Source organism: Lynx rufus, unplaced genomic scaffold (assembly GCF_022079265.1).
Source record: "Lynx rufus isolate CCGP_SWC_20201006 ecotype Redwood Valley unplaced genomic scaffold, mLynRuf1.p SCAF_8, whole genome shotgun sequence".
NCBI classification, from domain to species: Eukaryota; Metazoa; Chordata; class Mammalia; order Carnivora; family Felidae; genus Lynx; species Lynx rufus.
The window spans coordinates 85,960,335-85,987,747 of NW_025814896.1; the positions used below are offsets into that span (position 1 = coordinate 85,960,335).

General features: G+C 41.4%; 1 protein-coding gene across 2 annotated transcripts; it reads left to right on the top strand.

Moving 5' to 3' along the window:
- The first annotated feature begins 573 nt into the window (after nucleotides 1–573).
- PLEK (pleckstrin) lies at nucleotides 574–26,324 on the top strand. Of its 2 annotated transcripts, none has more exons than XM_047069853.1 (9): nucleotides 574–715; nucleotides 10,386–10,541; nucleotides 10,795–10,976; nucleotides 12,587–12,678; nucleotides 15,591–15,775; nucleotides 17,535–17,639; nucleotides 22,355–22,438; nucleotides 23,112–23,181; nucleotides 24,580–26,324. In XM_047069853.1, the coding sequence occupies exons 1-9, from the start codon at nucleotides 674–676 to the stop codon at nucleotides 24,714–24,716; spliced, it is 1,053 nt and encodes a 350-aa protein (XP_046925809.1). In that variant the 5' UTR covers nucleotides 574–673; the 3' UTR covers nucleotides 24,717–26,324. The 2 variants fall into 2 exon arrangements, with proteins under 2 accessions (XP_046925809.1, XP_046925808.1); XM_047069852.1 differs by lacking the exon at nucleotides 574–715 and adding an exon at nucleotides 8,027–8,202.
- The last annotated feature ends 1,089 nt before the right edge of the window (nucleotides 26,325–27,413 follow it).

The window sequence follows — 27,413 nt, forward strand, 5'->3', positions numbered from 1 at the left end:
GGAGGGTCTTTAATTTATTCATCTGAAGGGGAGTCATAAAGCTGGGACTATCATGGATGATTTCTCATACGTTTGCTTGTGGACTTCCTTTGACATGCCTACTGTGGATTAGTGTTCTGCGTGACAGCCAGTTCTCAGACCAGATGGGAGGCAGCAGACTTAGTGAGATCCCTCCCTACTTTTCTGGTTCCACCTCTTAACCTGCTGTGTGACCTTGAGACAACCACTTTCTTCTCTGAGCCTGAGTTTCCTTATATGTAAGAAAAGGACAATAATATCATTTCCCCAGGGGTTTCTTATAAGAACTAAACAAAATGAGGTTTTCTTGTTCATCTACCTCTTCCTTTCACCAATTTTTTTTTTCTCTTTAGAAGAATGGTTTTGTTTATGGTAACAAAAATTTACCTGGGGTAAATATTCAACCCAACTTCACTTTTAGTAAGTCTTCGATGTTAGCAAAGAATGGGTTATTTCTCTCTGCAGTTCCTCATTCTGGTCTTCCACCCCAGTGAGAGGAAGAGGATGTGATCATGCGATCGCCAGCAGATGGGAAATTGTGAAAGGGACCTCGCTCTAGAAAAGCAGCCCACAACTGCCTCAGCTCTCAGAAGAGGCTGAGCTTCTAACGACACTTGTCTGAGAGTGGATTCGGCTGTCTGTTTGTCCATCCGACATGGAGCCAAAGCGGATCAGGGAGGGCTACCTTGTGAAGAGGGTAAGCAGAAGTTCCACGTACAAGGGTATCCCTGAAAATAGCGTTGGGGATGATCGGTGTCCAGCTTTGGACTCTCCATCCCCAGTCACTTTAGGAACGGTTTATGCTGAACCTATTGGGCTGACATAGGAGAGCATCACAGCCTGTAGACCGTTGCAAGGGAAGCCAGCACATGTTCCACGGCGTTCTGTTTCTTAAAGGTGAACTAATCTAGCTCAGGCATCAGCAGTTTGATCTTGTTTGTTCCAGTTTGCAGGATATGGGAGGTGGGGGCCTAAGCAAAACCTAAATAATGACTTAGAGCATTTTTTTTTTCATGAGCCACATGTGTATATTATGCTAGAAGACTCACCCTCTTCTCCTATGCAGGTTACTCAGAGACTATTCCTTTGTAACTTAAATCCTCCTCCTCCTCCTCCTCCTCCTCCTCCTCCTCCTTCTCCTATTTATTTATTTACTTGTTTTTGGAGGAGAGGACAAAAGAAAAGGATTAAAGAGAAATGATATAATGACACAGTAATTGTTGCTTATTTCTTGGGCCATCTTCTTAGAATTGGTGCATAAAAAACCTTATCTTTTTTCTGAAATTGGGCTCAAATCTCTTCATTTATCATTCTGAATGTACTGCTAAGGTAGCAGGAAGTGATTTTAAAGACTAGGAAATAGGGACAAGTTTAATAAAAAATACTTAGTCTCTCTGGTATGGCATCAAGAAGTTGAATTTTGTTAGCACTGTTTTTCTCCTAATGTTGGGTGTATGTTGTGTCATTGTGTGAATTCACACACAGGGTGGGCTGGTATCCTGTGGGCAACACCTACGTGAACAAATGCTCTCACAATGACCCAAGCAAGCTCAGTGTGTCAGAAGTGAACTGAATTAAGTACATTCTTTCAGAAGCCCAGCTCGTTAATCGAATGAGCACCTAAAATGACTCTGTTTTAGGTCCTTCATTGGTTTAACATTTTAGCCTAAAATGTTCTACCTCGGAGGGGGTTAAGCAGCACACATTGCTGCCTGATTCTGTTTTGATTTAAAGCTAGAAGGGACTTCAGGTCACCTGGCTTCAATACCCCATTTCCAGAAGAGGAGACTGAGACCTGGAAGCCGGGTGACTACCCAAGGTCACATGGCTAAGACAGAGGTTGACACCAGAAACCCACTCTCTGACTTGGGTTTCTGACTCATTGTGCTGAACTCTGTCCAGTACACCAAGATTTTCCTAGAGTAAGTGTAACTTGAAATACGGTTTGTAATGCATTTGTGACAGTGAGAGTTATAAGTGGCTTCTGGAGAATAAAGGAGTCCACAGCTGATAGACTCTTTAGCTAGCAGAACATCTCTAGCTACTTTGAAACATCCTCAGAAAAGACACACATTGACACACAGAGGTGTATGTGGATTCTTTGCAATAGGTGCCAACATTCTCTTTGAGAACCAGTAATAATGTGGACATTTCTATCCTGGTTGCTGGGGCTAGTATTCAGACAAGAGCAAGTGAATGGAAACATTTTGCAATGAAAATTGCTGTTATTAAGTTTGTATGTTCACATTTTAAACTCCACAAAGTACCAAAAATACAGAAGACTAAATTTCTAATAAGCGAGGCTGCTCCACTAGAAAATGGGGATGAAGGAGGTTTGTCAAGCTTACAGATTTATAGTAATAAATAGTTTTTAGTCAGTGAGAGTAATGCTCTCAGATTATTGCCTATAAAAGCCAATCTAGAAAATGTCCCTAGAAAAAAGCATAGTCAAGATTCATATAGATATTTTCACAATTTCCATCTTCCACAATTTTCATGTCTACAATTTATATCTTCCATAATTTTTGCATTTTTCTCTGGGACCTTTTGAACAGTATTTGTGGTAAGATTCATTTATTTGTCATTTTAAAGACATGCTTGGTTCAGAAATGTTCCCTTTGTTGGCTGCAGAACTACACCTGAAGCCAGAATTTCCTATAAATGTTTTTAGACGTTAAATTTCTTCCAGTTACCTCACACATTTGGATTAAAAACTATATGTCAGGAACTTAGCACATAGTAGGTGCTATGTGTATGTGACCATGATTATTAATATCAGAATTGATATACACTTCAGTAAATAAAGGTCCTTTTCTAGATGCTAATGGGGATATGTACTGGTGCCTGGGTTGGTTGCCAAGTTAATAGTGAAGAAAGGACAATGGAAATCTTTCTCTGACAAGGCTGTTAGATGCCTTGACTATGGTTATTGATACCAAAGCACGACAAGCAATAACATATGAAGTCTCTCCATTTACTCCAGTTTAAGATATGTGGGTAGTAACAAAGAATATCTTTTTCCCTATGTCTTGTTTTGTGAAATAACTTTATTGGAGATAAGAAATTCGGGGTGGCAAGATACAACATTAGAAATGGTGGTTCAAGAATTTTGTCAAGTCCGAAATCTTGGGGTCAACAGTCAATGGCAATGACTATGAAATGTTCCTGAGTGGAGCCCAATGCAGGGCTTGAACTCACGACCCTGAGATCAAAACCTGAGCTGAGATCAAAAGTTGGACATTTAACCAACTGAAACACCCAGGCGCACCCCTGCTGTTCTTTTGTGCAAGATAACTGCTCACATTTTACAATTCAGGTTTCCTCCTTTAACTCCTGCCTCAGTTCTTTATCATAGAAATGATAGTTATGTGAAGGAAGGAAAATACATGATTCTGGCACTTTGCAATCTTTTCATTCTAAATAAGACCTAGATTTGCTTGTCTCAGAGTCTTGCCACTTTTGACTTTAAGGAAAAAAAAAAAAGAGCACGTGGAGCTGACCATATAGCAGCCAGCCACCCTACGAACATGATCTCATTCAATCCCAACCACCCTCTGAGATAGTATCATTATCCCCATTTTACAGATGAAAAAACCAAGGCTCAGAGAGAATAAGTGACTTGCCCACAGTCAAACAGCTGGTAAGAGGAATACCTGGGATTCAAATCCAGGCTTGTGTAACGGCAAAACCCAACATCTCATTGATCCCATGTAACAGTCTGAAGGCAGGCTTACCCAAGCCAGCAAAAGGGAGGTTAGACGAATTTGCCAGAGCTACAGTGGGGCCTGGACAAACTGTACTGTGGGCAAGATTGGGTTTAGTAACCTCAACCTTCCTTTCTCTCTGATTGGGGGTTAATTCCAGCCAATAAACCTAAACGTCATTGGATGTCCTTGGAAACATACTACTGATTTGGATATGTTTATAATCAATCATAGCTTTAAAAAAAGAGAGAGGAGAGATTTCCATGCAATGAATAACCTAGACTCCACTAAGTCATGTCCCAAATCAACCTCATTCCTAGAGGTTAATGGAGCAAACCACGCTGTCGACAGATCGACAATTAACTAGCAGACACTTCATGCAGCATGGCGGATCCCAAGAATGGCTTCGGGATGGGGTGGCCTGTGAGGCTGGGCAAAAGTGCAGGAATCAGAGCGGTGGGAAAGAGAAGGACAAGGGTGTTTGGGCAGGAAAGAAAAAGGCTGCAGAAAGCTGTGGTGGAAAGTTGAAAGACTCGGGTGCAAGAGAGAGCAGAAGGGTCAGGAGTCCCAGCCCAGGCATCCTTTTGTACAGCTACCTTGTCTTCTGGACACGCTACTGTGAAATAATTCCCAGCAATTTTCATTTGTTGACTCATCTCCATCATAACAGCTAACACTTGTGCTCACTGTGCAGCAAAGACAGATGTAAGCACCAGATGTACTAATGCATGTAATCTTTATAACAACACTACAAAGTGGGCACAGCGATTATCCTTTCCTTTCAGATGAGGAAACTGAGGTACAAGAGAGGCAGAGGGCCTTGCCCAAGGTCACACAGCTATTATGTGGCAGAGCTGTTCTGAAGTCAGCAGTGTGGCCTCAGTGTCATGAAGAGCCATGCCTAACTATGTTTCTTGTAGCCCTCCTGTGCTCATTTTGCAGTGATGTTCTTCTCCAAAGCACTGTTGCTGGGATGGGTGGCACCCAGGATAACTTTATACCAGAACGATTTCACAGTATTGTCTACAAACTGTGAAATCTGTCTATGTGGTTACCATTTTTTGAGCACCTACTACAAGCTAGCCGCTGTGCTAAGCCCTTTAAGTATATTATCTCATTTAATCTTTGCAACATGTCCATTTTACAGATGAGGAGGCTAATGTCTAAGTAACTTGGCTAAAGCCACACATTCTGGGAGAGGTGAGGTTGAGATTTGAACCCAAATCCTTAGGACTCAAGAAATCACTTTGTTGAGCACGTGGTGCCATTTCTATTTTGCTCACCCGATATGTTTTTATTGAGAAATTGTCCAACGTGGAAGGGTTTACTTATATAAAAAATATACTACTAAATAGTTTCCTTGCCTTCAAAGAATTTACATAGGTACAAAATGAAGGTTTATCTGGGATGTTATACAAGTGATTTCATGGATTAGTTTGGAAAACTAGATGATACAATTTATGATGTACCAGAAATGAGGAATTAATTTAATACAACAGCAACTTAAAATAACATGTCCCATGAGTGTGGGAGAATAGACGACACCTACTCATTCACAGTTCTGCTTTAGTTAGATACGCAGTTTTGCTCAAAACGTAATTTCCTTTGAATTCCAGCCACACGTCAACGTATGAAAAGAGAAGTCTGAGAGAAAGGAGAAGTTAAACGAGATGTTTGCAGTCTGTGGGAGGTGTTTAGGAAGGGTTCTAAACACCAAATTCAGATTGCCCCAACCCTCAGCGATGAGTTGTGGCAATCTTCAGTGAAGCTACACAAAACAAAGTATGCCCCAGTTTGCGCACTGGTCATACTGAACTGGAGCTGTCGTTCAAGGTCACTCTCTTCCCTGGGTAGACTGGGAACAGTTTGACAGCAGAGACTGCCTCCTGGTCAGTTTTATACCCCAACACTCAGGACAGTGTCTGAAACACAGGAGCTGTTTTATCATGATTTGTTGAATGAAAAGAAAGAAATTTCCTGGAAAAAGACATGTGGAAACTGAGAAATCAGGGCTCCGTATCATAGTAACTTTTGAAGTATTAGAAAAAATTTTCAATGGAGTATTCCTTTTTAGACGGTCATGTTAAATGTTTTTAAGATGTATTTATTTTTGGCTTGTAGGTAAGACCCAAGGTTTGGTAGGGCATCTGTAAATAGAAGACATAAGGGACAGAAGGGACACCAGGGTTTTTTGTTTTTGTTTTTGTTTTGCAATAGATGTGTAGAATCTGAGGGTTGAAAGGAATACTTAAAAAAGTATTTCATTGAACTTTCCCATCTGTGGCTTGCATTCCTTTTACTAAACCACTAACAAGCATGCTGTAGTACTGCTTGTGACGGGAAACTCACTAATTAAAATTTCTCCCTGAAGGTATGCAGCAAACCATTTTTTTCTGAAACCTCCACCTACTGGGCCTCCAAACAGTCTACGATAATGTTTCACACCTTTCAGGACAGTCCTCATCTGCTCTGCCTGTCCCCTTTTGGGCTAAAACCTAGCATTTCCTCCAACAATTTCCCAAGAGAGAGATGCCAACAGGCCCCGATCATCTGCAGCTTTAAGGTTTCCTGAACTCAAGGTCATTCTCCAGGTGCACCTATAAGCACAGAATTACAGGCAATAGGTAGTATTTACTGGGTGTTTACTGTGTTCTAGATCTTGCCCTAAGCAATTTACATGGAGTATTTTATAAAAACACAGTAACACTAAGAAATAGATAGTAGCATTATCGCCATTAGCCAGATGTAGAAAATGAGGTTTAAAAACTTGCTCCAGGTTACATTACTAGAATGTGGCAGAGCCAGGATTTGAGCTGGGCTATTCAGCTCCAGATCCATTGTCACCTACTGGTTATGCTCCATTTAAAGTTAGAGTATTACTTTCATCACTTTAGATCTTGTGCTTCTATTTATACAGCCTGCAATGACTTGAGTTTTTTTGGCAGCCTACATCAAACTGCTGACTCACAGAGCTCCTTTTTTTTTTTTCCCACATGCCTGTTTCCCCAAAATCTTCCCCAATACATTTTATACATCTTTAAAAAAAGTTACTAATAAAAAGATTATATCTTTTTCAATTTTAATTTGTGTTTCTCTGAATTCTGTTGAAGCAGTACGTTTTTATGTTTATTCACCCCAGGCTTTTCTTCTTTTGAGAATTGCCTGTTTATATTGTTTGCCCATTTAAAAAAATTGGGAGGGTTTGTATATTTCTTATTGACTATAAAGGGCTTAAAACTATATTAAAAATATTAACCTTTAATTATATTATAATATGTTATAAATAGCCATGCATTTATGTTTGCTTTTCAGTTGTTGCAGGGTTTTTTTTTTTTTTCATGTACAGAAGTTTAATTTTTTATATGGCCAAATGTCTTGTCTTTTAAGATTTCTTCTTTTGGTGTCATGCATTGTCAGACTCTTGTGCGCTGAACTATACCAGTCCCATGATAATGAGCAGTTGTTCACTGGGAAATTTTAAATCTGACTCAGCATCTGAAACCAGCCCATGGTGATATGAAAGTTTAGGTTTTGGCCTATAATGGGAGAAAACAGACGTATGCCATATATATGTATGAAATCATAAAACGTATCTATTATACATCTATAAAATCATGATGTAATATGGTTTAGATGTTTTATGATTATTCATATATAACTATGATTGTGTAATATACATTATATTATATATTTATGATATATATTTATATATATATATTTGAGCTTATATATATGGCTAGCTAAGTAGCCTAAGCATTTTGATTTAGAGTTTAGAACTACAGTTATGCAAGAACCCAAAGGAAGATGGCATCTGAGGGAAAATGGAAAGAGCATAAAATTGAGAATTAGGAGACCTGGATTTAGTCCCAATTCTGCATTAACTGGTCAGGTGTAGTAGGCCCAGTCATTTAACTGGGCCTCAACATTCTTACCTGTATGATGAGCGCGTTGGTAGATGACTGACTGCCTCTCTGGCCTGGACGTTCCTATGATCACACTTCCAGGTGTGCTATTGAATGAGCACCAAGGTGCCTGGGGACAGAAGGAGTGAATGCAGGCGTGGCTGAAGAGAGATGCTGTCAGTGTAGTCCAGCGAGAAGCTGCAGTAATAGCTGAGAGGAGACAGATCACACACAATTTCATCACCCTCACCTAATTAATTGCTGCCAAGCCTGGAAGAGAGTTTCCACTTTTACAATGTTCAGATTTCTTTTGTTTCACAGAATATTGGCCTCCTCACTGTGCATAACGAGCCCGAATCCCAGATGACACATTCTCCTCTGAGGAAGTTGACAGAGTCCCTAAGGCTACATTTGAATTAGGAAAGCCCAAATTCATTTTGAACAGTTGGCTCTGGAGTACCTTTATTTTAATTCTCTACAGAAGGAATGCAATGCTGGCTGACCTCTCTCAGTTTATCCCAATTCCAAGGCCAAAAGCCCTGAACGACTGGCCGTTATTAGTCTTTGAGAGACCTGAGGTAGGATATAAAGTTTTGGACTTGAAAGGCATTTTCTCCTTAATCTAGCCCAGCTTCTTACTCCTAGCTCTGTGAATATATCTTTGATTACTTTTAGTTATTTTACTTTTTTATTAAATAGACTTCCCATATTTCTCTAAAAGTATATCCCAAATTAAAAACATTAAAAAAAAATTTTTTTTTTTTTGAGAGATACAGAGCGTGAGCATGGGAGGGGCAGAGAGACAGGGAGACAGAATCTGAAGGGGGCTTCAGGCTCTGAGCTGTCAGCACAGAGCCTGACACTGGGGGCTCGAACTCAAGCTTTGTGAGATCATGACCTGAGCCCAAGTTGGACACTTAACTGGCTAAGCCACCCAGGTGCCCCCCAAATTTTAATATATATTAGTGTCATGGGTTGTTCATTTATTTATTAAGTTTTCTCAATTTTTGCAAAATTTTGAACCCACAGAGAAATAGGAAAAATAGTAGGATTACCCATATGTTCTTTACCTAGATTTATCAACTGTTAATGCAAGGGTGCTTTTGCTCTCTCTTCCCTGCTTCTGTATCTCTGTGTAAATACAGACACATATTTTTATACTGAGATACTTGCGAATAAGTTGCAGACATCATGCTACTTCACACCTAAATACTTCAACATTTATCTTCTAAGAATTAGGACATTCTCTATAGTTTTCCATTATTAGATGCACCATTTTGCACTCCTGCCAGTCATGTATGGGAGTTCCAGTTACCATCCTTTCCAAATCTTGCCCTTCTCAATCTTTTTAATTTTAGATACAGTCATGGGTGTGCAGAGGTATCTCATTTGCTTTTCACCTGCATTTCCCTAGTAAAAAATGATTTTGAGCACCTTTTCAGAGGCTTTTTGGATATCCTCTTTAATAAAATGCCTCTTTTAGTCCTTTGCCAATGAAAAAAAAACAGGTCATTTGTATTTTTTTACTGATTTATAGGAGGGACTTTTTATAATGTGAATATGAGTTTCTCTTAAATAGATGTAAAACGGATAGGCATTTGATTGACATTATTTCATGTATCGGCATAGTGTCTGGCATTGCCCATTTTTTAAAAAGAGAAATAATCTAGTGTCAGTATGGACAGTTATTCTGCCTGTGCAGAAGAGAGATAGTGTGTTCTAATTAAAAAAATTTTTTTTCAGTAACTAAAACAAAGGAAACACATGAACAAGCAAAATGATAGTCCCACAAGTATTTATCTTCATTGTATAAATAGTCTTCCTTTTGGGCAACTGGACCTTTATATAGAAGCTGTTAGTATTTTAAGATAAGCAGCAGGATCTGCTGGGAACTGGATGATAATTCTATTTTGTGGTGGTTATGACAAGGTGACACCATGGGTTCAAAGATGAGAGGCAAAGAACTTCTTCCTTTTCCAAAGTCCTCCCAAAATACGGACAAGAAAGAGAGACTTTCTTGATGTAGTCAGAATGGTTGATTTATTGCTACAAGGGTGGTTGGCATTAACCCCAACATTTTAAATAAGGATTTTCCTAAGGCCACACTGACGTGGGTAGTCTCACTGTATTATAGATGATTTTGCGAGTGATTTTCATACAACTTATCTATGCTCATACACAAGGCTGCTCTCTGAGTTTCTTCTTGATGTTCATATTCAGATAAAATCTGATTAGACCAAAGGATGGCAGTAACCGCAGCTAGCCAATACCATTTATGGCTTCCATGCCCATAGTCAAAACAGCTATTGGATTATGGTACCTTTCTAGTGAGTCTGGCCTCAGGCATCAGTTACTATTCAGTCTGAATTGATACTTGAGATAGAATCTATCTGCAGTCCCTAAGTGGAATGAACACAGTGGGCAGAGTTGGGAGCAGAAAATAAGGCTTTCTGTGGCTGAAATGCACAAGAAGGGGGTTAGAGAGCCATACCATATTCTCTTGGTAATGGGCCATGTAAAGCTTAAGGCCTGCCTATGGAGGTATATACATTTTATCTTCAAAAAAATTTTTTTTAAAGTTTTCAGAGGAATGGCAGTCCCCTTCTCCCCTGAAGGCTGCTTTCCTACCAGCCTGGTCGTGTGACCAACGTGCATCACCTGAATCCACACTGGCCAAAACTAGGCTATTTACCAAGCTGTGTACCATCTATAGAACCATTTTAGAAGACATTGTGGCACAGCTCTTTTTGTTTCATTACAGGGAAGTGTGTTCAACACCTGGAAACCCATGTGGGTTGTATTGTTAGAAGACGGAATTGAATTCTTTAAGAAGAAAAGTGACAACAGCCCCAAAGGAATGATCCCCCTGAAAGGAAGCACACTGACTAGTCCTTGTCAAGACTTTGGCAAAAGGATGGTGAGTCAACATTCCTAGCCACGATGAACACCTTGTAACACCTTGCTCTGACATTTGAGCCTGTGTGTAGCCTACAATGTGAATGGTGCTCCCTGGGTCTGTTCTTCTTACCAACACCCATACTCAGCCCTAGGCATTTGGGTTTCTGTTGGCCAAACACTTCCAGAATGGGGTTGACTCAACTACTGTGCTTCTAAGGGAACTCAGACCTTTGAAAGGAATCACTCCTAATGGGATGTGTTTTGATTTTTAGTTTGTGTTTAAGATCACTACGACCAAACAGCAGGACCACTTCTTCCAGGCAGCCTTCCTGGAGGAGAGAGATGCTTGGGTTCGAGACATCAAGAAGGCCATTAAATGCATTGAAGGAGGTCAGAAGTTTGCAAGGAAATCTACCAGGAGGTCCATTCGACTGCCAGAAACCGTTGACTTAGGGTGATTTTCTTTGCTTCACTCTACCCTCGTGCCCCCTCGCTATGGAAATCTCACAACAGATCCTGCTCCAAGGCTTGCTTTGGAGGCTGTATCCACTCCTCCAAGTTGATGCTGGCACTTGGTGTACTGAGATGTTTACATGAGTCTGAAGGAGCGATCATAGATTCTCCAAGGCCTAGCAGCTGAGGAGAGGAGCCTAATGCAGTATAAATTCCCTCATTTTGTGCAACCTTGGTAGAAAGAGAGACAGAGAGATAGAGAGATAGAGACAGAGAGAGAATGCATAATTGGATTTTTGAAGTAGCTATAATAAGTTAGTCTTGAAATAAAGGTTCAGGATCTCTAGATAGGCAGGAAAAGGCAAGTAAGGTTTCAAGTTCAAGTTCATGCATTTACACAGCCAGCAAGAGCCAGCCAGGGTGAACAACCATCCTGGGCAGAAGTCATTGGTGCCCTGACTTGGTTTACATGGTCTTTTCTGTTGGCTGGTTTGGACTTGCAGGCGAGAGTTGTTACCTAAAGGTTTTTAGAGGCTCACAGGTAAACTCTGCCTCTGACAGGGGTTGGGAACAGGGTTTCTTACTTCCTGAATGTTTCACATCTCCTACCACAAGAGCCTCTTTCCCTAGGAGTCTCTTCACTTCTTGCTAGTTTTGCTTTTGTGTTGGACATACGCTGAAATGGGAGCCCTGCCAGGAAGAATTCCATGTTGGTTGCTTAACATGTCCAACAAAGATTCTGTTTACAAGATGGTGAGGGTTTCTGGGAGGGGACTGAAGAAACCCCTTATGCAAGCCCACCACAGGACTTGGCATATCACAGGGATTTAATAAAATTTGTGCTTTGAGCTTGGTGAGAATGAGCACCTTCTCTCACCAATAAAGCTTTTGGTAAAGACCCAAGAGGCAGCGCCTAGTCCAGCTGTAGTTGCTGGGAGGGTTTGTCAAGTGACCATGTTTCCAGCCACAGCTGTCAGTGCTATGTGGGGATGATGTTTGTGCTCCATGGAACCACAGGATACACAAAAACGGTCTTCTGTTTTGTTGTCTGCAATTTCTCTGATAAGGCCATCTTTGGTTTATTACTTCAAGGCCAAAAATGAGAATTTGCCATCTCTCATAATTTTTAGAATAAGAGATAAGCTTAGCACAAATTTTCTTTCTTGGAGGCAAATATCTACAACAGATGGTCTCTTGAAGGACACTTAAAGAAGTAAGACATGAGGATTGAGGGCAATTAAAGATCTAGAATGTGTATGAACAATTGGCCCCAGGAACCTCTCCTCTTGGCACCTAACTGGGGCAACTCTATTTCAGGCGCTAAGAGTTATATCACCAAAGAGCTCAAAGAGCTTAATGTCTCTTAGTGTAAGAGACATTAAATACCTTCCTAGCACATTTTGCTGAATGCTGTATAGGCCACAGAGTTATAGAAATATGAACCCAGCCCTTTAACTACTTTTGATCCAGTGGAGAGACCAGGCTCAGGGGCCACCTGAGGAGGGGGGAAACTTGTGATCATGGCAGGCCTTTCCAAGGTGGTGACTTCCAGAGAGGACTTGCAATTCTGAAAGACTCCCCACTCATCCATCTGTTTTCATGTCTGCACAGTGCCTTGTATCTGTCCATGAAAGACACTGAAAAAGGAATAAAAGAGCTGAATTTAGAGAAGGACAAGAAGATTTTTAATCACTGCTTCACAGGTAAAAGGCATGGCATGTCTGAAATAGGGCAGCTGGGGAAGGCAATATGTAGTTCTCGCTCAGCCTTATGTGTGGGAGGGTGTATGAAGCATGGTGGGTGAACGGGGTCATAGAACTCAGGCTGGCGAACATGAGAATTGAATGTCCCCAGGGTGGAAGCAGAAGGAAAGGCAGAAAAGAACTATGCTGTTCAAGTTAAAGTTTTGGAAGTTCCAGCTAATCAGTCAAAGGGTCTCTCCACCCCCAACCCAAAATAAATGGCATTATGTTGAAACAGACACAGAGTTGAATAAGTTGATAAACAGGAATCAAGGTATACAATGTAAGATTTAAGTGACAATACTAGAGATGTGTGAGGCTACACAGGATCCGGCATTAAGTGTCACAAATTTAGGTGGATGACATAGAGGTTAAAAACATATTCTTTGGAGCCAGACTGCCTTAGTTAACATCCTAGCTCGGCCACTTACTTGCTATAAAACCTTAGGCCAATAACTTAGCCTCTCTGTGCTTCACATTCCTTGTCTATAAAATGGCGATAATCACAGTGCACATACTTTATAGGCTCTCTGTAATATGTTTAGAACAGTGCCTGGTATACAGTAAATATTATGTGGTGTGAGCTCTCAGGGTGGTTTTTATAATTAAGAAGTCACATGTCTGAACAGACAATTCTGAGTCCAGAAAAGAGAAAGAACTCAGGGGGCTGTTGAGACTCATAGAAGTAGAGGCTTAAATTTTACTCAAAGAGTTGGGTGGCATTTCATTAAGTATGGCGAGGACAAAGTTATGAGGCAGAGATATATGGAATATGCATCCAGAAGAAGAAAATAGCCAGCCTAACAAGGCTGATGGTTCATTAAGGGGCTAAATGGGACACGCAGTTGGGATTAGGTTGTCAGAAGCTGAGCATGCCTTATTTATGGTGACAGAAAAGATCAAGAGAGAAAATCTCTGAGAAGATACAACCGATGTAGAATCTGAGGAGATATCCAATCAATAGATACTTCACAAAAACCAATCAGGACAAAGTCAGGAAGTGTGATCTGCAGTAGCAAGGTAGTGTCCCGTAGGAATCAGCCTCAGAGAGTTAAGGTTGTAGCCTGTTAACATTAGAAAAGTCAGGGCTGAAATTTGGAATCAAGATACCAAGCCATGGGCAGTGGTAAGGGAAGCTGACAAGAGGAAGGCAGGGCTTTAACTCTAGCAGGATTGATGTCACTAAGACAGAGCCTCTAGCAAAGGAGACAAGGAAGAGGTTCTGAAATAGGTCTGGGGGCAAGGTCCAGGCCATACCTATTTCCTGTGTATGTGTTACTGAGTCCCAGTACAGGGCTAGAACTTCGTAAGTCCTCCCCACTGAAGGTCAGTATTAGTTCTAGAAATTCAGGTAGATCAAGTTTTTCTGTGGGAGTCAGGTGGTCTCAGTGGAGAAACAAGACTATGGCAGAGACTGGGACTCAGGCACTGCTGAAAAGTGATGGAGGACCTTGAATGTTGGACAAAAGGAAGACTGAACTTGTCTTTCAAGCTTCAGCATGCCCGGCTGAGTACATATGGACTCCAGGGTTAGAACACTTGAGTGAAGGGTCATTGCTGGTGTAACTCAGGCGTAAGGTCACTTAAACTCTCCAAGTCTCAATTTTCTCATTGTTAAATGAGGTCTGTAATTACTCCCCTAGCACTTTCATAGGATCACTATGAAGTTTAAAAGCAGAAATGCAGTATTAATTAGTTTATCCTTCTACAAAATAAAAGTGGGCAAAAGTGTCTCATATATGATATTCATGGAAGGCTCACTAACCAATGTTTCAAAGGTAGTATATCCTATTGCTCTTGCTTTGATGACCGGGAACCTATTGCCTGTTATGTTGGCTCCCTGGTTGTCTACATTTATACAGAATATGTCATTTTTCATGTAAAGCTTCAAAGTTGTAGCCTGCTAATAATCCAAATGATGGGTCAATTCCCTTTTATCTTCTTTAAAACAATTTTTTTAATGTTTATTTTTTTGAGAGAGAGAGAAGGACATAGTGCAAGAGGGGGAGAGGCAGACACCGAATATGAAGCAGATTCCAGGCTCTGAGCTGTCAGCACAGAGCCTGATGCTGGGCTTGAGCTCACCAACTGTGAGAGCATGACCTGAGCCAAAGTCAGATGCTCAATTGACTGAGCCACCCAGGTGCCCCTTCATTGCCAGATTTCTTAGTATGCCAACTAAGCTTTCCCACTCACCCTGTGTCTTCCTCACTCTCTCTTGTGTTCTTTCACCTTCTTTCCACCAACTTTGCCCTCTGCCCCCAAAAGGGGCTGCTTCGTGCCTGTGGGCCTCTGTTCCCATGCTGCTGCTTTATCAGCCTGTGCAGGTTCCTCTCAGCCCTGTTTTATGTGCTTGGCAAACATTTTACTCATGTTTTAAGCCTGAGCCCCATGCCACTTCCCTTATGAATCTTTTCCCAACAGCGTAGACCAGCCCCCCGCCCTACCCACCCGCTTCCACACCTTCCTGCAGATTTGACCTAATGGCTCCACTGAACTGCATTGATCCATAGCAGAATGCTTGTTACAATCCTTAAGTACATCCCATCTCTCCCTTTTAGATTCCCTGAGGGGGAATCCCTAATATCCATCAAGGCACTTAGCACCTAGTAGATGCTCAATAAGTGTCAATTCATTAGTGGAGTAAATGAGTGAGTTTGTAAAACCTATTTCTCTGATGTATGGATTGCTCCTTAAGGAGCATGTAGAAGTATTTATCCTGCTGATTTCATTTTTCCTTCTTGGAATAACAGGGAAGATGAGACAAGTGAGACACTTGGGTGCTCTAGAGCTCTTCAGGGGTGACTATCAGTGGCTTGTTCTTTGGTAACTTGGTAGGGAGTGTTAACCTTCCCTCTGATGGTCCCATCCAGGCAACTGTGTCATCGACTGGCTGGTTTCCAATAAGTCTGTTCGGAATCGCCAGGAAGGTCTCATGATTGCCTCCTCACTGCTCAATGAAGGGTACCTGCAGCCTGCTGGAGAACTGTCCAAGAATGCAGTGGATGGAACTGCTGAAAACCCTTTCCTGGACAACCCTGATGCCTTCTACTACTTTGTAAGTGAGAAATGCTACCCCTTTACCCTTCCTGTGATGAGGGCTGCCCTGCACAGATTCTAGGTTGGTTTTAGTTCATACCCATGTGTGCAAAAGAAAGGGCCCAGCCCTGTAGAGACTTGTTCACCTCTGCAATGCCTGCTATATCCACTTTAAAGAAAAATATTGTTTACTTGAATAATTTCCTTTAAAGTGACTTTTAAAACTTTATTCTTTTTTTTAATTTGAGAGAAAGAGAGAGAACACTGAAGGGGAGAGGGGAAGAGGGAGAGAGAGACAGAGACAGAAAGACAGAGAGAATCTTAAGCAGGCTCCATGCTCAGCACAGAGCCCGACATGGGGCTCAGTCTCACGAACTGTGAAATCATGACCTGAGCTGAAATCAAGAGTTGGATGCTCAACTGACTGAGACACCCAGGCACCCAAAACTTTATTCTTATTCTAAGCAATAATTAATTTATAAAAACCTATTAGGTCCTAGTACATTCCAGGCACTCTCCTAAACAGAAGAGATACAGTGGTGAAAAAAAAAAATAATGAGCAAAAACTGCAGCCCTCAGGGAGCTTCCTTTTTAGAGGGAGATCTGTAAAATCACAACGTGCTGGTTGTATTTTTCTAAATATATATATTTTTTATTTTTTTAAATGTTTATTTGTTTTTGAGAGAGAGAGAGACAGAGTGCAAGCAGGGGGAGGGCAGAAAGAGAGGGAGACACAGAATCCGAAGCAGGCTCCAGGCTCTGAGCTATCAGCACAGAGCCCGACGTGGAGCTCAACCATGAGATCATGACCTGAGCTGAAGTCAGATGCTTAACTGACTGAGTCACCCAGGCACCCCTACAATACGCTACTCTTAACACAAAATGTGTTCATCCACGTCCCCTTCCCCAACCATCTTGTTTACCTCCATGTATGCTTACCACAGATTGGGAAATACTATATTGCACAATATGGACCTAAACTTGGGCCAAATAAGAAAACCAGCGACAGTGGATTTCTAGGGGGATTTTGGCAGTTTTGTTTCAATTTGGGGTCAGGGCATAAAAGGTAGGAAGCTATTTAAGGGAACTATTTTCTTACAAAAATGAAGTGAATATCCCCAAGAGAGTTTCATTTCACTTTGGGGGAAGTTCCACTGTCAGTATTTTCTTCTTTCTAGACCTTTGATCTGGTTGTTTATAGCCATTTAAATGTGAGATTCTAAAAATACCCACCAGAGTGGCTCTTCTTCCTCTGTATGGTTCATTACTTGCTTATAGCTGAGCAAGGCCCAGTTTGCTCTTGACCTTAGAACATGAAGCTGGACACATCATGTTCTCAGTCTTCTCAAGGTGGAAGGGGCTGAGTGGTAAAGGTCATAATGGAGATTGTGTTATGCAGTGTCTTATAAATTAGCTAACTCTACTTTCAAGGATATGGCCATGAGGTGCCAAGAGAAGGAAGGCTTTGAAGGAAGAAATGTGCTGAGCTAGACTTAGAATACAGTTTGCAGAACCCAAGAGGATGAAAGGATATTGACAAAATCACTCTTGAGTGGAGCATCTAGAAACAAGAAACAAGCATCTAGAGACAAGAAACAGGAAGAGGGGAAATGAGCTAACCAAGGACAACTTTTAAAGTTTAGGTCAGGATATGAACCACAGTAGGAAGGAGAAAAGGAAACCACCCCAGTGGCTGGAGGGGAAAGGGAGGGGAGAAGGTACAAGTAGCCATATGCCTAAGACTGGTAAAACAAACTTACTGCTTGGTTTCCCAACAGCCAGACAGCGGGTTCTTCTGTGAAGAGAATTCCAGTGATGATGATGTGATTCTGAAAGAAGAATTCAGAGGGGTCGTTATCAAGCAAGGATGTTTACTGAAACAGGTGAGTGGTCACCACTATTCTCTTCAGTCTTTTCCCCTTTACCAGTTTATTTTAATTTCTAAATTAACCAAATAGTATTTGGTTTGTTTGGCAAATACTCAACTAGAAAATGGGCCCTGCAGAGTGAAAGACAAAAAGCTAAGTAGATGATCAAAGTGACTTTAGGACAGGAGGACTGAGGCAGGTAGAGTAGAAGATGCACCTTGAAATGGGGAAACTCTTCTTTTTTTTTTTTTTAAGTTTATTTGTGTATTTTAAGAGAGAGATAGAGGGTGTAAATAGGGGAGGGAGAGAGAGAGAGAGAGAGAGAGAGAGAGAGAGAGAATGAGAATCCCAAGTAGGCTCCTCACTGTCAGTGCAGAGCCCACGAACTGTGAGATCATGACCAGAGCCGAAATCAAGAGTCAGACACTTAACCGACTGAGCCAGGCGCCTGGGGAAACTCTTCTTTTATGAATATCATGGGGAAAAGAGATGTTTCAAAAAAAAAATAATAATGACCTTTTCATTAGTTGGAAGAAATCAATTGTCTAAAAGGTGCCATCCAAAAGACAGAGATGTTTCACAGTAAAAGTACTTCCACTCGCCTATCCCTCTTTCTTGCAAAGTGACCAGGAAACAGCAATAGGCCACACTCAGAAGAGGAACATTACATACCATTGAAAGCAAGGAAGTCATATTCTAGACCGTGGGTAGGTCATGGGGAGACCAAATCCAGGACATGCCTGAAGCCAACTCTGCAGGAGCTGCAGCAGACAAATGTCAGATCCAGTCAGGTGGCATGCACTCAGTCCTGGGCGGGGGGGGGGGGGGGGGGGGGTCATATGCAGTCACCAGGTCTCCACAGTCACAGGCCACTGTCAGTCTGGGAAGCAATGGCAGGGGTGAACCGGAGAGCTCTAGTTAGTTACCAGGTGCTAAGGCACAGAATGCCAAGAGGTAAGGGAATATAAGGGCTGGGGCTAAGTGAGGAAGCCAGGGACAACACCTGGTAGAGGAAAAAGCAACAGGAAGACATGAGAATATTCAGGGTGAAAAAAATTGATACCAGCATATGGTATCATAGAAACCAAAGCTGCTTCATAAGGCCGAGGTTTTAACTTCCTTGCTGTGCTGTGATCTGTCTTAAAGGCACTGCTTAGTATATAACTGTGGGACTGAGATTTGATTTATGTCATGAGAGGACCTTGAACTTCCGAGGTGAAGAGGGAAGAACCAAAGTTGACCATATACTCACATTTAAAAAGAAGAAATTTGAACTAGTTGAGATTAGGTATAGATATAGATTTTGAGTTTTACTAGGGAAGGGGAGCATTAGTGTGAAACACTTACTTTAACATTAGGTTTTGAGAGAACAGGGTCCCAAAAGATAATTCTGCAAGGATTTAAAAAGAATTCACAGACTATTCTAATAACTTTATGACAGGGTGACCACTGACTAGATCAAAGGGGAAGTATAGGAGCAGGGCCAGCCTTCTATAGAGAAGGCTCTGGCAGTTGTCTGTGGCGAGAGTTTGCCTATTGCAAGCTTCCTCTAGTTCTGCCAAACATCCTCATATTCCTGGTCAAAAATTTGGCTGAGGGTAATGGTTATCTGAATGTGTGTTGAAGATAATGGGGACTTGAAGTAGGCTTACTTCTGTATTTTTCCTCACCTTCTTTTAATTGGCTTTTGATAAGTGCAATTTAGTTTTAGCTGGCCCAACTGGTGTACATTTTAGTCCTCCAGGGATCTGTTAAAATTGCACCCCAGGCCAATTAAACCCGGGTCTCTGGATTTTAAAGCTCTGCAAGTGATTTTGGTGTGTGGCCAAGGCTGAGAACCACAGAGCCAGCCTTTTTCTTCAAAGCTAACTTATCCTACTATCAAAATACCACTATAATATAGTAACCCCTCTTAGCCTCCTTTTACTATGAAGAAAACAACAATCTATGTGCATTCAGAGATTTTGTTTTTTTTACAATATTCTTTCCTCTAATTTTTGGCAGGAGTGAGAGGGAAAAGAAACCTCTTCTATTTTGATTGATGGCCCCCTTTAATGTTTCCAATCTCTTAGCTCAGTGGTTTATAACCCTGGTTCATATCACAATCACCTGAAGGAATTAAAAAAATTTCCCCAAGTGTCACAAAGCTAAACCACTCTGTGTCTGCTGCTGGGAGTTAGCAGCGTTAATGTGTGTAGAAGGCTTATCATGAAAAAGGGCACCTGTGTCCCACACCTCACAGGCGGGAAGTAGCTGTATTCAACTGGAGGCCAGTCCTTCCCCCCCACTCAATTCTTCCCACTTCTCCCATCCCAGAGAAAATAATTCTACTTGGGGGATGTAGTAAATTTGAGGATAAATGATAGTGAATTATATTTAATATAATCCCTTTTTAAATAGTTCCTTCTGTTATGACAATGAACAAAATATCTGGTTTCAAAACTATGTATAGATTTTTTTGATAAGGAGGGACAATATATCATATGTTTTTCTCATATCTTCTGCAGAGCTCAGCATTCTTCTTGGTCTATAATAGATAATAAACATTTGTAGAGAGAATTAAATTGAATATAAGTGGCTGGCAGATCAGCAACAATTCTTAGAAACCCTGGGCATGCACACATTCCTTAAAATCCCCCAGGAAATACTCATTACATGAAGGATGGCCAGAGACCCACTTACTAACATTAAGCTTTTCAGTGAGTCACATTGTGATGTCAATGAGAGCTTAAAGGCAATAGGTAGTTGACCAGGGTTGGCTGATTTCACCTCTTCCTATTATCTTCCCCTTCCACTGATTCACAAGAACTTGTTATTCACCCAGTGATTGCATGAGAGATCATGAAATGTGTGTTCACAGGTCAGGAAGAAATGGTGTAAGGCAAAAGCTTTAGCATCTTATTACCTAAGGCAAAGAACAAGAATTCGTAAAAAGAATTTTAGAAATTGATACAGAAGCCATTCTAGATATGACATAACAGATAGAAATATTGTCTGTTCTCCCATATGACTCTATAGGATTCCTGGCTCCATCCTTCAAGCAAGTAAAAGCCTCTTTGGAGATGAGCTCCTTGGCCAATATAACTTAGACTCATTCTTGAAAGCTCCCTTTAAACTCCTTAGACTTGGCATCATGAAGGAGACACTGTTTGCTAACATCATAAATGTTTCATTTTTTTTCTATAGGAGCACAGTAAAAAGTATTGGAAAATTTGTATATGTGCTTGTCAATATATGGTGCTTTAGAATTAAATGATATGCTTCATAATGGCAAGACAGAAACTGTATATCGTCTAATCTAATATACACTTTTTTTTCTTCTGGAGATATTTAAGTCATTTGAATTTTCTGGAGGAAATAATGAAATTAGGTTTACCACGACATTAAAAAAATTATAAGCTGATTGAAGAAACTGTATAATTCAAGGAAATTACAAGCAGATATATGGCAGCTTCCAGGGTGAGGTTTTATGTATCAGGCATAGGGCTGGGCTTTGGAGGAACAAAGGTCAACAAAACATAAATCCTGCCCTACAAACCCACAGTCTGGATGGTGTCATTCTTTGGGAAAGCCCAGTTCCTATGTGTTTTCATCATGTCTGTCACAGTGACTATTCCTTCCCGCTTCCATTGCTGCTACCTGATGTTAGTTCCTAACAATTCTGTGCTTAGATTGTTGCAATAAATTCCTAATGAACTTCTTTTTACCTTAGTATCTTTTCCCTGGCTTATCTTTAACCTAGCCAGCTGGTCCATCCTACATGTGGTCGCCATATTAATCTTCCTAAAATGTGATTGTAATCTTTTCACCTCTGACTCAGAAGCCATCAGCAACAACCCCCACCTTTTAAGTCTCTTTCCACTTTCCCAAACATGCCTCATGAACCCTGCATTCTAGCCAGACTGGTCTTATTCATTAATGTCTGCATATGCCTTGTGTATTCCCATTGCTGCTTTTTTGTTGTCAAGTCTTTCCACCCACCTCTTTCCCATCCATCTGTCTCCTGTGTGCCCTCTGTAGTTAAGTGCAGAGGCTCTCTTTGACATCCCAAACCTACAGTGACATATCCCACATTTAATTCCCTTGAAATCTGTTATCTATACCAATTACTTGATTTGGACATTTGCTGTTTTATATTTCCACATAGACTGTAAACTCTAGCTCTAAAGAGTAGAGCTATGTCTTAACCTCTTTATATCCTCCATGTTACCTAACAACCATGTAGGTACATTGTATAAAATATTGTTTTATGTAGGGGCACCTGGGTGGCGCAGTCGGTTAAGCGTCCGACTTCAGCCAGGTCACGATCTCGCGGTCCGTGAGTTCGCGCCCCGCGTCAGGCTCTGGGCTGATGGCTCGGAGCCTGGAGCCTGTTTCCGATTCTGTGTCTCCCTCTCTCTCTGCCCCTCCCCCGTTCATGCTCTGTCTCTCTCTGTCCCAAAAATAAATAAAAAACGTTGAAAAAAAATTAAAAAATATTGTTTTATGTAATACTAAACCTGGAAGGCACTCTTAGAAATAATTAATCCATAATTTCATAACATCCAAACTATTCACTGGCCGTAGTGCTATCTCCCTGACAAAGACCTGGGTTGGGACCTCATTTTCTTGAAGTTGGTATTTCATCTTTTTCTTTTTTCAGTTCAACAAAGCTTACTATGTAGATACTATATGTACAGAGTGATGCTAAGAACTCACCATGCCTCTTTTTATGTTGATCTTGGATAAAGGGGCACAGGAGGAAAAACTGGAAAGTGAGGAAGTTCATTCTGAGAGAAGACCCTGCCTACCTGCACTACTATGACCCTGCTGGGGTGAGATCCTGTGGTCAACAAATCTATTGCACTCAGACCTCCACTGCATCTGCTATCTGGGCTTTCCATTCTCCTTTCTGCTCTGTTTATATCCCCATTTCCTCTTTACCCTCCCACTTCTTTTTCTCCTGCTCTCCTCTACCTTTTCCTCTCCCCTCTTAACTGCAAAGATCTGCAGTCTTAGGCTTTGAGGCCAGCACAAGCTCAGGGATGAAAGAAAATATCACTATATTGTTATTCATTTGTTTTTGTTTGCCCTGATCTGATACTTTCAGAGGGACTCAACCAGTCCAACTCATTGCTCTTGGTTTAATATGAAAAACAGTGATAATTCCTCCTCTGGGCCAATTTGGATGAGAGCACTGTTTAAGTCCAGCCATTTGGGCTGTTGTTTATTCAGAAGAGGGCCTTTTCCTTAATAAAAGGAGTCAACTCTAAAGCGTAAAGACAAACCCATCTGGGTTGGGTCCTCAGACCCTGCTTACAGTGCAGGGCTTACAGACCCTGCTTACAGTGCAGGAAGGGGTTTTCTTTAGTCTCCTTCTACTCTTACCCATTTGGGGTGCCCTAATCTACACCAGAGTGAGTCTGTACGGCTTTTGTACCAACAGGATAAGGTATGTTCGTGCATTGTACATTGGAAACATAACATGAGGGCTCCTCTCTTCTCTAGGGGGAAGATCCCCTGGGAGCAATTCACTTGAGAGGCTGTGTAGTGACTTCAGTGGAGAGCAACCCAGATGGTAAGAATGAATTTTTGTTTGAGAGAGGTTATTCAGGCTTCCTTTCCACACCTGGGCATCCTGAACCAACAACAATCAATAACTGACTTAATCAATCAGGCTAAGCATGAATGAATTTCTGTCTGGAAACCTGGGAGAAAACAAGAGTTATTTTCTCCCAGATGCTGCCCTGTCTCTCTGGGCCTTGGAGAGGAGGAGTGGCTTTGTGGATGACTTGAGCAAATCCTTGAGCAATGCTGAGAAAAATCTTCCCCTTGGAACTGGCTTGGATGGAGAGACTTGTTACCTCCTGATGCTTGTAATTGAGCTGTGGCATTCCTTAAAGGGGGACCTTTTACATATCCAGACCAGGAAATCTCCCACAGCAAAAGGAACATTTGTGCAGTGAGACAGTGCAGTGAGTGGAAAGTGCACTTGACTTGCAGTTATGTCTGTGCTAGTCGGTTAGTGGCATGGTCTAGGGTGAACCACCTAATGAATCTGGGCCTTAGCTCCTCCTCTGGAGTGAGGGGTTACACCAGTGACCTCTGGGTCCTAGATCACAAGTCTATGATGTGGTGAATGGAATAGCCATGCTGGTGTTGACTGACTTCACAGATGCAGAAATGAGGGGTATCACTGGGGAGATGTGGTTTAGACATCCCAACCCTGGTTTTGCCATGTCATTTTGGGTTTATGATGTTATAAAGGCTGATGGGAAAACACTACAGCTGCAAAAGCTTAGATGTTTGACTACTCCTGTATCTGCTCATTGTCTTCTTCTTATGGAATTATGATTTTTGATTTGAGGTGGATGTTTTAAGTCTTGTCGCGCTATTGGCCAGTTAACTGCCTTTTGATCTTTCAACAGACTCTAACTTAGCCCCTGATAAAAACAAGTTCAAGCTTGTGTTTTTTACCGAAAGTGGGTCTGGATTTTTGTTTTTATTTTTAATTTTAATATATTAGGGTCAGTCCTTGGCTTATATTATGAGCAGAGGAAAAGTACTCATTAGGCTCTCGTAGAGGTACTCATTAATTGGTATGCAAAAGTAGGAAATTTAGTTTGCTCATAAACTGTAAAAGAAACTGTAAACTGTCGAGTATTTTACTTATTTCTTAAACACACACTCATACCACACACAGTCATACTATGTACCTATCTATATAAATACTATATCTATCTAGCTATCTATATATAGTATTAGTATACTGTAGTATATTATAGTATATATACATACTCTATATATGTATGATTATACAATAAAGATATATGATCATACAATGATGATAAGTTTGAAAGCCACATATTTAATTTTCTTAGAATACTAAAAAAATAAAAATTTCATTCCTTGCAAAAGGAGGGTGACTGGGCAGCGTCTCTGCATGTGCTTTGTCGCTCACTTTCTTTTTCACCAGGCAGGAAAAGCGAAGAAGAAAACCTCTTTGAGATCATCACAGCTGATGAAGTTCATTATTTCTTGCAAGCGGCCACTGCCAAGGAGCGCACTGAGTGGATCAAAGCCATCCAGGTGGCCTCTCGGACTGGGAAGTGAGGATGTTTCTGCAGCCCATCATCACTCTCCCAAGGGAACCCCGTGGATAAGCTTGGCCTAGGACCTGTCCACTTCTGGCAACAGACTGTGATAAAGGGCTCAGGGCTGGGAAATTTTTGTCTGCAGTGGTTCTGAATAGAACTAACCACATGCCACGTCCTGTTCACTTCACCAATCACATTGCTTTCTGAAACCTCTCTGTGTCCCACCACGCAGATATAATAAGCTGTGTGGCATGGCTTCCCTGCTTAATCTCTCCAGGCCTGAGCTTAAAAACCAAAAGCCCTGTGATTCTAATACTCATGGAAGTGAAGTGTGTCTAGTTGTCCAGCTAGTGTCCCTGCTAGGCTCAGCCCTGGCCTTCAGAACCTGAGATATTCTGCTCTTTAAAACTGTTCCCAATCTATACTTAAAGGACTAGGCATAAACCTCCTTTGTTCTTGTTCACCACCTTCTCTTGCTCTTGGCCATTAGATTGTGTATCAGAATGAAGGAGGACTTTCTTCTTCCTTCCTCACTCTAAGCAGAAACTTCCTGAAAACCAGTGCCACAGTGCTGTCTTTTAGGTTGAAGCCTTCTATCACTTACTTATCACATAGCCTGGAGAGTTATACCTTCTGAGAAAATGACCCAAGGAAGCCAGGAGTAGCTGAGGGTCTTTTCCATGCCCAGAAGCCACCCAGAGCAGGTATATTCTACTCCTACCCAATGCTGACCTGAGATGGGTGTATTTTTGTCCCTTCCCAGAGCATTTCTCTACCATTGGCTGTAACTGAGGGTGGGGGTGGGGGTGGGGGCTCCAAATCTTTGAGATTCTCTTTTGTTTGAATGTTTGCAGAAAAAAGTAGCCAGATGGGTTCCCTCCATGGGTTCTCTCCATGGGTGAGGGGTCTGGAGGCTGGCTAGCTAATGTATAGCCTCCAGTTCTAGAGGCTGCAGGGACTGGACCAAAGGCTGGAAGATTGGATGATGGGCTTATACAAAGATAACATTGAAAGGACTTAACTCTAGACACAGCTCACTGAGGTGGCCATCAACATTGTGCAGCACCTTTAATTCTCCAGTTAATGATATTGTGGTAATACCTGAGCTTTAGACACAAGCTGTAGCTGCTCCTGCTTGGCCTCCATGGGGCCTTATGAACCCATTACCAACCCGAGTGATCTGATCTAGATTCAAATTGAGTACCTGTTTCTACTTTTGACCCTGTCAACCAATTAGTGATTCTAACCCTAAAGTGAGAAAAACAAAAACAGAAACAAAAACAAAAACAAAAAACCCCCAAACAGGTATACATGTGAAGGTGCATTTTCCAACTTCAGATTTCTAACTTTAAGGCTATAGTGAGAAAAGAAGAGCAGAAAATTCTTTCTGATTTTATCAACTCCTCTCTTTCCCTCCCCCAATTCCACATAATATCCTTGAGGTTATTTCTACTCCTGAATGGTTTTATCAGTGGCCTAGAGGTAAAAGGCTATCTTTTCTCCAATTCTTTAGTAAGCTGTCTTTTTAGAACATGCACAGTTTTTCTATATTCAGTGTTGAAAGTATTTATTGATATGGAGTCAACTTTATGTTTTGAAACAAACATGACCATGTTTAACATCTCTTTGGTGTGATGGTTCTGATGCTTTGCTTCCCATGATGACTCTTCTTTTACACAACACACTTTCACTTCCTGAGGATAATACCATCTCTCATCTCTCAAGTTATCTCAATGACTTTAGAACATATTTTATTTTATCTTATCTTATTTTATTTATTTATTTATTTATTTATTTATTTTTAAAAATTTTTTTAACGTTTATTTATTTTTAAGACAGAGACAGAGCATGAATGGGGGAGGGCCAGAGAGAGAGGGACACACAGAATCTGAAGCAGGCTCCAGGCTCTGAGCTGTCAGTACAGAGCCTGACGCGGGGCTCGAACTCACGGACCGCGAGATCATGACCTGAGCCGAAGTCAGATGCTTAACCGACTGAGCCACTCAGGCGCCCCTAGTTATTTATTTTTGAGAGAGAGAGAGAGAGAGAGAGAGAGCACAGGTGAGGAGGGGCAGTGAGAGAGGGAGACACAGAACCTGAAGCAGGCTCTAAGCTCTGAGCTGTCAGTGCAGAGCTTGATGCGGGGCTCCAGCCCACGAACTGTGAGATCATGACCTGAGCCGAAGTCAAACGCTCAACTGACTGGGCCACCCAGGTGCACCCAGAACATTTTTTGAAAAACAAATTAAATCTGGGGCACCTGGGTGGCTCAGTCGAACGTCCGACTTCAGCTCAGGTCTTTATCTCACCATCGGTGGGTTTGAGCGCTGCCTTTTTCTCTGTGCTGACAGCTTGCTCAGGGTCTGGAACCTGCTTCAGATTCTGTGTACCCTTCTCTCTCTGCCCCTCCCCCATTCATGCTCTGTCTCTCAAAAATAAATAAAATGTAAAAAAATTAAAAAAAAATAAAACCAAAGTAAGTCTATTCCAGGAAATAATTCAAATATGGGGAAAATGAAGAGTAAGTATCACTGATTTTTAATTTATAAGACCTGATTATAATAGTCAGGCAAGCAAAAGAGTCTCTAAGTGGCCATTAACTATTAAGGACGTCTATTTTCATTAGGGGAAAAGACGTTTCCCATTGAAGGGCTGCTCTGTATGGCTGAGCGGGATGTGCACTACTCAACTCCAGAAGACACTATTCACATTG

What these genes read in the sequence shown, in the direction of transcription:
- PLEK (XM_047069852.1), top strand. Translation starts at nt 8,116, where the DNA reads ATGCTGGCTGACCTCTCTCAGTTTATCCCAATTCCAAGGCCAAAAGCC. An exon ending in TAGTCTTTGAGAGACCTGAG is followed by an intron (nt 8,203 to 10,385) that starts GTAGGATATAAA and finishes GTTTCATTACAG; the next exon opens with GGAAGTGTGTTCAACACCTG. An exon ending in TTTTAATCACTGCTTCACAG is followed by an intron (nt 12,679 to 15,590) that starts GTAAAAGGCATG and finishes GGTCCCATCCAG; the next exon opens with GCAACTGTGTCATCGACTGG.